This window comes from Notechis scutatus, chromosome 8 (assembly GCF_049901735.1).
Source record: "Notechis scutatus isolate UNSWTSFEM ecotype Mainland chromosome 8, rNotScu1.2, whole genome shotgun sequence".
Lineage (NCBI taxonomy): Eukaryota > Metazoa > Chordata > Lepidosauria > Squamata > Elapidae > Notechis > Notechis scutatus.
Genome location: NC_142016.1, coordinates 18038825 through 18051876, shown reverse-complemented (window position 1 = coordinate 18051876; position 13052 = coordinate 18038825). Strand labels below are relative to the sequence as shown.

The window sequence follows — 13052 nt, the reverse complement described above, 5'->3', positions numbered from 1 at the left end:
GTGGTATAAAGCCCTTGATGCTGGGAAAAATCAAGGACCTACGCAGATTTCAATAAAGGATATTTAGTGCTAGATTATAGGTAAACACAGAATCTTGGAAACAGGTGTGGGAAGCTCCTCACCTCTCCTCCTAGAAGAATGAAATATTTTGGGAAATATTAAAAAAATATTATATTTCCCTAAAAGAGAAATGGAGAAACATGCTCTTAAAGACAGAAAGCAGCCCCCCAAGTCTTTCTTAATAGCCCTCAGCAGATGCCAGCACTTAAGGAGATAAAGAGCTTATTGAAAGAGGAAGCCAACTATCTAGATGGCTCCATTCATAAGCAAAGCAAGTACTGCCAGCAGAAGCCCATTCAAGACAGGATATTTCGAAACTCCTTGCAGCAAAGTTTGACAGCTAAGAAAGACAGAATGGTAAGGATTAGAGAGCAGCCCCTCACCCAAGATCCAACACAGGATCATGAAAGCCATTTAGCCACAATAGGAATTGCCCAACACCCTTTCAGAACACAAGCCCCTTTCTTGCACCACCCCCAGAACAGTTCAAACATCAGAGTCACAGAAACCTATAAAGATCCATCCACTCATTCAACCAGTTGTTCAGCTGACCCGGAACTGTCTTTGTGGCTCTGTTCAATAAACCATCTTTCCAATCAGCCTCCATGTTGTTTCCAGCGTTTTTCTCCCAGCTTGGAAGTGAAACAAATGGATATTTCTTCCAACACTGGTTTTGGAATTTCCTGGCCTCATTTATAGTGGGCTAATTAAAGGAGAATGTTTTGAATGATTTGTAATGCTGCTTCTTCCTGGATTTCTCACTACCTGGACTGAGTTGTAATGAGATAAACCACCAATGGCCTCATTTTTTAAATCTCCTGTTAGTTTATTTCCGCTTTCCTTTACAATCCTGTCCCAGTGTCACCTACAATTTCTCACAGGGGAGGCTTTCCACATTAGTATTGCAAGAGTAGGCCTGAACTGATGGATTCTGACTTGGTCTTTTTGGACAACCCTTTTCTTTTAAACATCTTCTTTCCATTTTGCAAAAGAATAGTAAGCTTCAACTGAGGGCTGCTTTCATGAAGACCTGTCGTGGAATTCATGGCAAACATGAGATACGAATTTATATCTTCTGGTTCTTAAAAACTTGAAATATCACCAACTGGGTAAGAAAAACTAACAGCTGTCAATCTCCTTGGAACCTTTATTCAGCTCTTTATTACCTCAACGTGGCCTCAGTGCTGAAGAGTTTGGCTGCAGAACCAGGTATGATAGTAGATGTCACATCTGCCAGTTCTTTGTCAGCTGGATTAAAAAAAATAGGTAAAATTCCAGATTGCACACATTAAAGACTACAGATTTGTAGCTACAGTTTCTATAAGCCCGTGCCCTCCAGATGTACTAGAGTAATTCCTATAATTCTTAGGAAGTTGATATGAAGGTCATTCAGGCCATTTCCTGAATGGTCATTTTATCTGCCAAGAAAGAATTCAAAAAGGCTTGAAAATTCTACACAGAAACATCTTATTGCCAGTTTTAAGGATAAGGATAGAGAAACCAGGTAACATGTTAAATATCAGACTTGCACTACGAAAACAGGATTGTTACATTCATATAACATGCAATGCCCAATTAAATGTTTTGGCTTCACATGAACGTCCAATGTTACTATAACATATTAAGACAACGAGTGAGTTCCCACAACTTGTTATATAATCACTCAGTCACTTCCAACTTTTTGTGACCTGATGGACATTATTTCTCCAGGATTGACTATTGTGTCTTGTAAGCACCTGCTTGCATCATCAGAAATAGTCACCTTGTTTTCTGTTGGCCTCTTTTTTCAATTGCCTTTGATTTTTTTGCAAGCATCAGTCTTCCCCAATGACCCATTTGATGTCCAAAATATCTGTGTAGCTTCATTATTAACACATCCAGTGAGGCACTGGATTTTACTTCATCTAGTATTCAATTATTCAGCTGAAGATGTTGTACCCCAAATCATCCAACCTAATTTTAATCTAATCCACATATTATATGAACTGAGCCACAGAATGTGAGTGAAAGAGAAGGGCTTGAAAATATTTGTAGATTGAGTTAGCTCAAATTGAAAAGACAGCCATAGGTAAATTGCCTGCATTGCTTTGTGAGATAACTTCTGCCTCACAATCCTTCTTTGCCTGTTTATTTGGCCTGTGCAAGACAGCTTTGATTCATCTCAGTGAGGCATTTTCCACGCAAGTCTCCTCATAAGGGCACAAAGGCAGTGTGTGATGACTCGGGGTGTGGCACAAAGGCAACACAGTCAGTAGGAGTCCCTTTATTAGTTCCAACTTTGCCCCCAATGTCCTGGTCACCTTCTGGCTGGAGAAAAACTCTTCCAGGAACAGCCTTTGGCTGCAGAGAATCAAGTCCAAACAAGGTTAACAAAAACTGTAACTATAAGTCCAAAGAAGGCAAAATGAGGTAATTAGCCTGGCAGGGCAAGATAAGGAATTCCAGATGTGAAGGAACCCAGTTGGGAGGATGCTAGGAATGCAGATAACCAAAGTCAACACAAGATAAACTCACGTTTGTTCCCAGCAGAGGCCACACTCAGCATGCATCTCTTTTAAACTCTCTTCCCAGGTTTGGCTAATGAAGGGAATCAGGGCCCTTTCCTCCCCCGTAAGCCACGCAACCCACATTGCTCTCTTCTCTGTTCCTCCCTGCATGCCCTAGGATGGGGTGGGCCTGGGTCTTCCTCTAAATTCCCTTTCCCTTGTTCTACCTCTCCCCTGCTCTGCCCAGCTAGACTTTGCCCTTCCCCAGTTTCCTCCACAGCCAAGGGAGCCACACTCCTACTCCCTGTCATCTGTTCATCTTCCTCCTCGGATTCAGGGGCATGACACAATGTGTTTGCCTCAACAAGATAAGTCATCTTGTCTCAGAGCCTCAACAGGCAGTTCCAAATTGTTGGAAGAGTCAGAACTTTCTTTTAATGCTTCCAGTAGCTGACCGGATGCCTCCTCCAGCATCTGGAACTGATGAAAGAGGAAGTCAGAGAAGCAATCCAGTGGCTGTTACCTGTAGAAGCAAGAAGTTGCATTGTTTTGCAAAGTCATTGCCAGGGGCTGTTTTGCTCATGCCTTCTCAGAATGAAGCACCTTCTGCTTGTGTTCTGCTAATACAAGGTATAGCGATGTCTAAGGAGCGATGTCCCATGTCAACATTCGGTGGAATTAGATCTCCAGTTGGTTCATTGGTGGCCTTTTCCATGATGTAAATCAGGGGTATCAAACTTGATTTTTTATTGAGGGTCACATCAGGGTTGTGTTTGACCTTGGGGGGGGGGCAGAGTGAGTGTGACCAGGGTGGGTGTGGCCAGCTCGATGTCACTTGTGTCTGGGGCACCTGTGGTGGCCCAAGTGCCCTGCCAGTGAAAAGGGGCTCCCAAGCTCCATTTTTGGCTGTGACGGCCTCCAGCAACCCTCTGCCAGTGAAAACGGAACTCAGGAGGGCTGCGTGTGGCCCTCGCGAGCTCCATTTTTGGCTGCGATGGCCTCCGGCAACCCTCTGCTAGTGAAAATGGAACTTGAGAGGACCGTGAGCCGGTCCTTCGCTGTTTCCAGGGCCAGAACTAAGCACCTCTTGGTCCGGTCCGTAGCAGGCCCACGGGTCTGGAGTTTAACACCCCTGGTGTAAATTGTTACCTCAGGCTTTGAATCCACAAAGGACGGCTTGCAGCGTGACTTTCCCCAGTAACAGTTTCTGCAAAGTAACTATGAGTTGCTGTATCTGTCTTGAACTTCTCACCCCACACAAACTCAGCAGGTCCCCTTGTGTTTTGCACAAAAATGCCCATGAAAAATTTACTGACGTTTGGTAACTTTTGCAAGATCTGCAATTCCTGCCGGCTATGAAAGAATTTATGTAGCCACTGACATGAATTGAAAAAAGGCAAGGCGAGGGAAGGAAACGGTGTCTGGGATGCTCAAGCGATGGGCTCACCTTTGGAGAAGGTAATCTCAGCTGGTGGTCGGGCATCCTTCACTTGGCAGCAGAGGGTGTATTCCGTGCCAGCTATCCAAGTCACCAGGCTGTTAGCTTCGTACTCTACAAAAAGTGGGCTTTTGGGGAGAACTGCAAGAAAAAGAAGCAAAGTGAAGGATTGGTATATGATTGTCTTAAAATTCTGGTTTTATTATTATTATTTTTAAATGGTACAGTTAGTCCTTGACCTATGACCATAATTGAGAGGGGAATTTCCATTGCTAATTAACAGCACTAGCAATAGCACTTAGACTTATATACTGCTTTACAGTGCTTTACAGCCCTCTCTGAGCGGTTTACAGAGTCAGCCTGTTGCTCCCACGTCATTATAGTTGTGCTTTTAAAGTTGTAGCAATGTTTCAGCAGAATCTCATCTGCCATCATCAGGCTTCTGTATAGTGTTCGTCTGACGAAGAGATGACTCCACCAGACCGTCAATTATCTGGAAGCCTGCATTCTCAAACAAAAAATCTCCACACCACAAGCCAAGCAAACACCTGGGCACAAACAGACACCACCCCCCGCCCCCGATACCTCCAGCTCAAACACACCCCAACCAGGCACCCAGATGAAACCTAGCTTCCTAATAAATGATAGCCGTCCGTTTACTCGGAGCCAAGCCGCACTAAAAGCCTCCAATACAGGAAACACAATGTTGCCAGCCAGTCAAGACAAAAAAAAGCTACAAAACAGACAGAAGATATTAGAAACACCAATCAAGCAGAACACAGCAAACTCCAAGACCAATAAACACAGACCAAGACTCCCAACCAATCAGGATGAAGAAAAAAACCATTCTGGCACAGCAGTAGGCTAGCACTAAATTTAAAACAGAAATGGCTGTGAAAGTCTGACTCACAGACGAACACTATACAGAAGCCTGATGATGGCAGATGAGATTCTGCCGAAACGTTGCTACAACTTTAAAAGCACAACTATAATGACGTGGAAAAATACCCGAACAAAGCTGAATACCACACATATAAATACCCACGAAAACTTAAGAACATATATATATACATTATGTAAACATGTATTATTACTATGTGATTTAGCAATGTAAGACAAAGATGTGGGTTAGGAGGATTGTACCATGTTCAATGTTTTTAATGTATTTTTTTGTTTTTGTTTGTGTTTGTTTAAAAAAAAATTAACTTTAAAAAAACATTTTTTTCTTCCCCCTCTTCCTCCCTACTGTGTCCTATTATTTGCTTTCATATTTTCATATTTTATTCTATAATAAAAAAGTTAAAAACAACAACAAACTGCTAAATGAATGGTTGCAAGGCTGAACGCTACCTGTATGCTATCGTTGAAACTAGAGCCTTGTAAATTTCTAGCTGGATTGGATTGAAGGAGAAAAGGATTTTCTGCTCAATTTCTGTGGGCATTCCTACAAATCACTTTCCTGTAGAAACACAGAAGACTTAATAAAGGTTAAACTAGGTTAGGTTAGATTATATTAAAACAGAGACAAGCAACCTTTTGGCAGTGGCGGTTGCACATTTTAAATCACTTCTTTTGGCAGCAAAGGCCCAACGATGAGGTAATGTTTGGATGTGTTCCATCTAAAGGGTAGGTGAGCGTAATGTGAATAAGGTGTGCTAAGCCCATCAGAAATTTCACATGTCTACTTTATTTGTCTCCTGCCCAAAAAGGGTGTGTGATGTCATCCTAGTAGTTCCGGGGGAAATTTAAAAAATAAAAGATTGCCTGCAGACTATTGCCTGTTCATTCTGAGTGGAGCTTTTTCAGCTCCACCTCCTTTGCTCCTCTAAAAATATCCCTCCAATTAATGATGCAGAAGATTTGAATATCTTCTGGAGGAGATTGAGAAGGAGAAGGTGATATATTGAACTATCTGTCGTGCTGAACTGGTTTCTCTTGAATCCTGGGAGAGGACACTGTAAGAAGAGAAGAGAAGAGAAGAGAAGAGAAGAGAAGAGAAGAGAAGAGAAGAGAAGAGAAGAGAAGAGAAGAGAAGAGAGAATATAATAGAATAGAGAATAGAACAGAATAGAATGATTAGAAAATAGAATAGAATAGAATAGAATAGAATAGAATAGAATAGAATAGAATAGAAGGAAGGGACCTTGGAGGTCTTCTAGTCCAACCCCCTGCTTAGGCAGAAACTCTACACCACTTCAGACAAATGGTTATCCAACAACTTTTAAAAAACTTCCAAATGTTGGAGCATTCACAACTTCTGGAGACAAGTTGTTCCACTGATTAATTGTTCTAACTGTCAAGAAATTTCTCCTTAGTTCTAATTTAAATAGGACAGCAAAGATACCAAAGCCCCTTAGATGCCCTCTGAAGGTTGTGGCTGCTCCACAGACGTATCCACTCATTGAATTAGCCAATCTTCTCATGACATTGAATGATCCTTAAATTGGCCAAATGTCCTGCACAACACACCAGGTCGCAAAAACTAATCTAAGTTAAAACGAACCAAAGCAGAGCATGTGATGCAACGCAGGCCATTAGATTGGTCACTGATCTGGTTAAACCCATTGTTCTGAGTAGAAGTCATTGTGGTTTCTCTTTATCTCTCATATTAACAATGATTCCTATAATCCAGGGGTGTCAAACTCAAGGCCCGTGGACTGGATCCAGCCCACGGGATACTTAAATCTGGCTTGCGGGACTGGCCTGGAAATAGCAAAGGAGCATCCCAGGGTGCCTCTGCTGGCCAAAATGGGCCGCATGGAGGCCTCGGGATGCCCCCACGTGGCCTGTTTTTGGCCTCCTCAACCTCCAGTAGCACTCTGCTGGCCAAAAATGGGCCACGTGTGTTCTGACCCAGGCTTCACGAAATCACAAAGCAGACTCCTTGTCTGCAAAACCCCTTTTTATTAGGCTAATGTGAATTCCTATCATTCACATCCAGCAAAGTCCTGGCAAACCATCTTTTAAGGGTGAATTACAACCACAGATCTATCAGGCTTGGAGAGCTGCCAGGCCAATAGTCTACAAGTGCAATGCTGTACAAGAAAATACTTGGCAAGGAGTCTCTGACAGTCACGAACAAATCTTCACACTAATTAAATGAACTAATTGTCTCCTGCAAACACCACTCCCCTTTCGCTCCTCTTTATTCCCTATGGGAGGGGCCATTCACCGTCTACCTGTGCCTTTACTCCCGAGTTGACCCTTGTTCCTTAGCTGTTCCCTTCTCCTGGCAGCTCTGTGCATGCGCACGTCGGGAGCAGGCTCCAGCTATTCTTGTTCCCCACTGATCTCCAACTCTGAAAGCAGCTGATAACTGTCCGGCAGCCCTGGCCCCATCTCTGCCTCTGATGCAGAGCACTCATCAGAGCCTTCCCCAGATTCCAGAACTGGCCCACGTTCCTCCCCAACCTCCTCACTGTCTGAATCTGCTGCCAGCTCCGCTGGCCACTAGTGGACCACAACAGCATGGAGACCTCTGCTGCAGTCCAGGCTGAAAACAGGGTGCAGGAAGGCCACGCACAGCTGCCACGTGCCCCATTTTGACCAGTAAGGTGCTGCAGGAGGCATCCGTCCCGTCTCCCTTCCTCCCTGTCCCCCCACCTCCGCTGGCCCACAAAGGAGAACTATAATGCTGATCTGGCCCTCGAAGAAATCCAATTTGACACCCCTGCTATAATCAAAGTTAAGTTCCAGAGATCTTCCTAAGGCAGTGTGACTCCAGCTATACTTACCAAGCACTGTCAGTTGCACCCTATTGGAAATTATGCCAGGGCTTTTTTCTGTGGGTCCAACCTGGCATTCATACATGGCATCATCTTCCAATTGGCTCTTTATCACTTGCAGGTTATATATCCCTAAAGCAACAAGACACAAGCAAAGAGATAAGTGCATTTTGGTTCATATTAATTCTACTCATGAGTTACACCCCTAGCATAATTCTTGCCCACACAACCTTGGGGCAGATTCCTCTCCAATCACAACAGGCCAACCTACTTCTAACTCATCCTCCTGTGAAGTAAATGAGGTGAAGCATATCTACAATGGGAGGTATGGGGCCTGAGAACATTAAGTCTCTGAAATAATGGATTGCATTACTGGGACTCATTTGCTCAGTTCAAAAGCAAATCGAGCAATTATTTTCCAGCGTTCATAACTTCTGAGTCAAACTTAGGAAAGGCTTCCCAACCTTTTCTCACTCTCCCATCTGTCTTCTTTGAAATTTTTTTTCTCGCCAAAGTAATGGGAAGCTGGGCAAAGATTGCTTTAGAAGAGCTTTCAAGCCGAGGCTATCTGCAGGGAAAGTCAAGGAAGTCAAGGGAATGGCTGGAAGTGCTCGATCAAAGCTGGAATAGTATGACCGGAAAGCAGCACTCCTGAATGAGGTTTTTATTCTTGCCTAATATAATCTGAGGATCCCCAAACGGTTTTGCATGTTGCTTAGAAAGAGAGAGAGAAAAGCTTTCGGCCGGGCTGTAAGCACAAAGTCAGAATGGCTTTCTTTTTTTAGGTTGCCTTGATTAATGGCATTGGGGTGCCCCCACCCACCCCCCCGGAACTTAGTTATTCATGACTGCTGCCACAGTTGGTGGCCCAATTAAGCAATGGTTAAGAGGACTCTGAGGGGTTCAGCAAAGCTTTGGATAGGTCATAAATGGCCTCCAGGATTAAGGTTGTGAACAATTGTCAAGTAAAAAAATATCTCAAGTGTATCCCATAGGATCCATGCTCAAAGGTTCACAAGTTTAAAATAAATAAAAAAATGTATACTAAAGTGAACTTTAAAAAAGAAAAAAGAAACACAAAATATAAAAGGATAAAGGTAAAGGTTCCCCTCGCACATACGTGCTAGTTGTTTCTGGCTCTAGGGGGCGGTGCTCATCTTTGTTGCAAAGCCGAAGAGCCAGTGCTGTCCAAAGACGTTTCCATGGTCATGTGGCCAAAGGCGCATGGAACACTGTTCCCTTCCCACAAAGTGGTCCCTATTTCTCGACTTGCATTTTTTAACCTGCTTTCGAACTGCTATGTTGGCAGAAGCTGGGACAAGTAATGGGAGCTCACTCCGTTACACGGCGCTAGGGATTCGAACTGCCGAACTGCCAGCCTTCCTGATCGACAAGCTCAGCGTCTTAGCCACTGAGCCACCTCGTCTCTATAAAAGGATACAGCAGCCAAAAACAATCGGTGATGGTATGTAGGAAACATTTTAGGAGACCGAGTGCTGAGAAAATGGCCAGATAAGAGACAGCACAGCCCACAGCTGGGTATTGGGTGGGTACTATTGTACATAATGCTTGTAAATGGCTTTTTTTTTTAAGGTTTAATCAATGTAACACATGCAAACAATTGCTTTAAACTTAACGTAAACCGATCTAAACTTGATTGTAAAAAATTCAATATTTGTAACAGAGATGTCAAAGCCTGGAATACCTGATTCACTTATCTCAGCTATTAACTTTGTTTTCATTCTAATTTGACTTCTGTGCATGTCACTCTATATTTAATAGGTGCCTAAGGGGGCGTGTGTAGGTGCACTGATAAGCCTATCCTCCCCATGGCATTTTAATTTTCTTATTTTGCTTGTTCAAATTTGTAAATTTTTGTTTGAGGGATTAAAAATAATAAAATAATAAAAATAAAAGAGGCCCAGAAAGAACTCTCCCTAGTGGGGATTATTTTATGCCCCAAAGTGGAAGTACACTTTGTTTCCCACAATGGATGAATGACTACAAAAGTTGATGGAATTAGCAAAGACGGCCAGATTGACTGCTCTGATTAAAGAATAGAACACAACTAATTTTATCTCTCCTTGGAAACTGCTTTTGGACTTTGTGCTTGGGATGGGGGGGAAATGAAACTTTAATTTTGGGTTTTGCTAGTGAGATAGGTTTGTTGTTGTAGAAATGGCTAGTATACATTATTATATAAAAGTAAAATTATTATCTTACTAGCTCAATACCCATGCTTCGCTATGAAACTATGTGGTTGGGCTTAGTTTTTGGGGAGGAAAATAAGAGGGGAAAAATTCTGCCTCTGCCTACCAGCCTCCATCGGTATTCATCTGGCTAGCATCCTGTCAGTGTGTGAGGAAAGTTGAGGGCTGTTTGGAAACTGAAACAGTATTTTCTGTGTGAGCAAGAAGGAGACAGCAAGGAGCCTGGGCGTGGCTTAGCTCAACTGTTCTGTACTAAAGCTGCTTGGTGCTGTGAAATTGAAACTGAAACTCTTCTCTGCTTGTGTTTTGCATTTGAAACAGATTTCTTTTCAGGTGGGGAGGGGAAGTAGAACTCCTTAGCATCAGAGCGTGTTAATAATAATACATGAAATACTAATGTTCTGATGGCCATTTAGAAAAATCCTTTCTTAGTGAGCACCTAGAAGCCAAGAGGAACATACGTGCCAAATTTCAAGTTTGTAGGCTCTACAGTTCTGGAGATTTTGTGATGATGCCTGAGTGGTATTTCGCTTTATATATATATAGATTCTACTACACCAAAAGGAGTCAGAAGCCAACGCCTTTTCTTTTCTTTTTTTCCCCTTTGCCGTATACTTTTCTCTTCCCTTTACCCTTCCTTACTTTCCCACTATTTTCTTTTTGTGTTTTGGTATTTTATATTAATTAATAATAAAATTTGAAACACACACACACAAAAAAAACTCAACAAAAAAAGGAATTCTCCCTAGGGTAAAGCAGACGGGTGGGGGCAGATTTGTACTTTCAGGCTTTCAAAATTCTCTCAATGTAGGTTTACAATCAAGTACAAGTGGCGCATCTGATTGTGATTCCAATCTGGTTTAGCCTGCAAAGACAACGCTGTCCCAATTTGGGGGCCCAGGCTCCAGCACACTACATCAGTGGTCGGATTAAAAAAAAAATTACTAGTGGTTCTGTGGGTGTGGCTTGGTGGGCGTGGTGTGGCTTGGTGGGTGCGGCTTGGTGGGCGTGGCAGGGGAAGGATATACTGTAAAATCCCCATTCCCTCCCCACCTCACTAACCTGCTTTCCAGCTCCGTTCTCCTGTGCAGGGCAGCAAAAGAAGACCCAGCCAATCAGCTGGGACTCGGGAGGCAGAGAGTAGATGGGGGCGGGGCCAGTCAGAGTTGGTATTGACCAGTTCTTCGAACTACTCAACATTTCCGCTACTGGTTCTCCAGAACTGGTCAGAACCAGCTGAATACCCACCTCTAAACTACATGAACTTTCCAGCCTAGTTGGAACTTTTGTTTGAAGCCAATTTGTATTTCTACAAAATCTCACCTTTGCTAGTGTCGCCCACCATGCTGTAACGGGGGAACCGAGGGATGGTCCAGTTGGGGCCCAGTAAAAGCCCATCCTTCACCCATTGCACGGTGCCAGTAGGGTTCTCCACCTCACACTTCAGCAGGGCTGTGTCCCCTTCCAGAACGGTGACGTTCTCTGGCTCCACGCGGAAAACCTGCTGAAGCACCTCTGCTTGGCAACCTACCAGGCCCAAAAAACATGGATGAATCTCAGTGTCAAGCTCGAAATTGACATATGCGTAGCCATTTTATTTAGCCTTATTATATATTCCTTTTCTTTCTTTCTCTTTGCTGGTGTTGGGGGAAAGGGTTTCGGGCTTGCCCCATTCCTAAGGTGGGAGGAGTGGAGATAGAGAGAGTTGTTTAGGCTAGGTGGTTCTTCTTCCCGTGGGAACAAAATCTGACCCTGCTGACACCTGGAGGTGGAGATTGATGACACCAGGCAACATTGATTTACTTCTATTGGGGAATGTGACTTTTGGGGGTTGTTTCTAACTTCCAATATTATGTGGTGTAATTCCAGGTTGTGTCAGATCCGGAATTACAACAGACTTTGCCAATTTGATGCTTTCCTAAATAAAAGAAATTGTCTTGGAAGATGGGCTTTGCTCTTTTCTTTTTAAATGGATTTCATCACTTGGAAACCTGACATTCAGCAGTTGAGATGCTCATTCAAAGCCAGCCTATCCTGTTCCAAGCGCCACACAAACTGTGTAAGAATGTTTAATTTGGAAAAGCTGAGAAAGTCTGCTTAAAGAGAAAGGAGAAAATTGGAAGAGGGGGAGGGGGGAAACCCTACATTCAAACATTATTCCTTTGGTCTGTCAGCTGTGTCATACTTCTCCCTGCTACTATCTGATCTGCTGGAGAAAGATCAAAAAATTGGAGACAGGCAAGATGCACTTGCCCAATGCAAATTTACATTTTGCTCCTTCGTTTATCATTTTAAGTAATATTATCTGCCATAAGCGCTCACACTGGTAGCCAGTTTGATGTAGTGATTAAAGGAAATGGACTAGATTAAGTGGGAGACAGTGAATTCTAGTTTCACGTTAGACACGAAACCAGCTGGTAATCTTGGGCCAGTCCCTCTCTGTCTCAGCCCTAGGAAGAAGGCAAAGCAAACCACCTGAAAATATCACTCTGCGTGGATTTTCCACATCTGTATCTTTATATATATAGCCAGGTATAAATGCTCCCTCTGTGCCTCTTATCAGGACCAAAACATAGAATAGTGTCCCAGCCTTTTGCTGGTTTTTTTTTTTGCTGAATGTTCTCACCTTTGTTCACATCCAGAATAAAGTAGAAGCTGAGGGGAACAAGCAAGCCACAATATGCCATTTCTACTTGCTGATGATCTGGAGATTAAGAAACCAGATGTTAACAATCCTGCAAACAGTTGTCAGGCACAAATTGACTGAGCAAATAGTGGACATGAAAGCAGTCGGCACATTCTGTGTTCAAAAAAAAATACTTACAGTATCAAGATCCATGCAATATATTGAAAAAACAATTAGCTGGAGTTCACATAACATGATATGTGAGATGGAGACAGAGGCACAGGGAGATCCTCCAAGTCAGAGGTCTTCAAACTTGACAGCTTTAAGACTTTTGGACTTCAACTCCCAGAATTCCTCCTCCAATCATCAGGAATTCTGGGAGTTGAAGTCCACAAGTCTTAAACTTGCCAAGTTTGAAGACCTTTGCTCAAAGTTAACCCTAAACTCAGCCTTTTCTGGGAATGAAGCTGCTAAGTCTTTAATTCAGTAGCCCTCAACCTTTTTGGG

At 43.1% G+C, this 13052-nt stretch overlaps 1 protein-coding gene across 1 annotated transcript in view; it reads right to left on the bottom strand.

The window, feature by feature from the left end:
- NPHS1 (NPHS1 adhesion molecule, nephrin) overlaps positions 1–12618 on the bottom strand; it is a 50725-nt gene extending 38107 nt beyond the window's left edge. The window contains exons 1-5 of the mRNA XM_026689780.2: positions 12546–12618; positions 11243–11446; positions 7719–7841; positions 3994–4125; positions 1227–1308 (exon numbers count right to left, since the gene is read on the bottom strand). Coding sequence (XP_026545565.2) covers positions 1227–1308; positions 3994–4125; positions 7719–7841; positions 11243–11446; positions 12546–12606 — 602 coding nt within the window. The 5' untranslated portion in view covers positions 12607–12618. The remainder of the gene's footprint in view (positions 1–1226; positions 1309–3993; positions 4126–7718; positions 7842–11242; positions 11447–12545) is intronic.
- Positions 12619–13052: the final 434 nt, after the last annotated feature.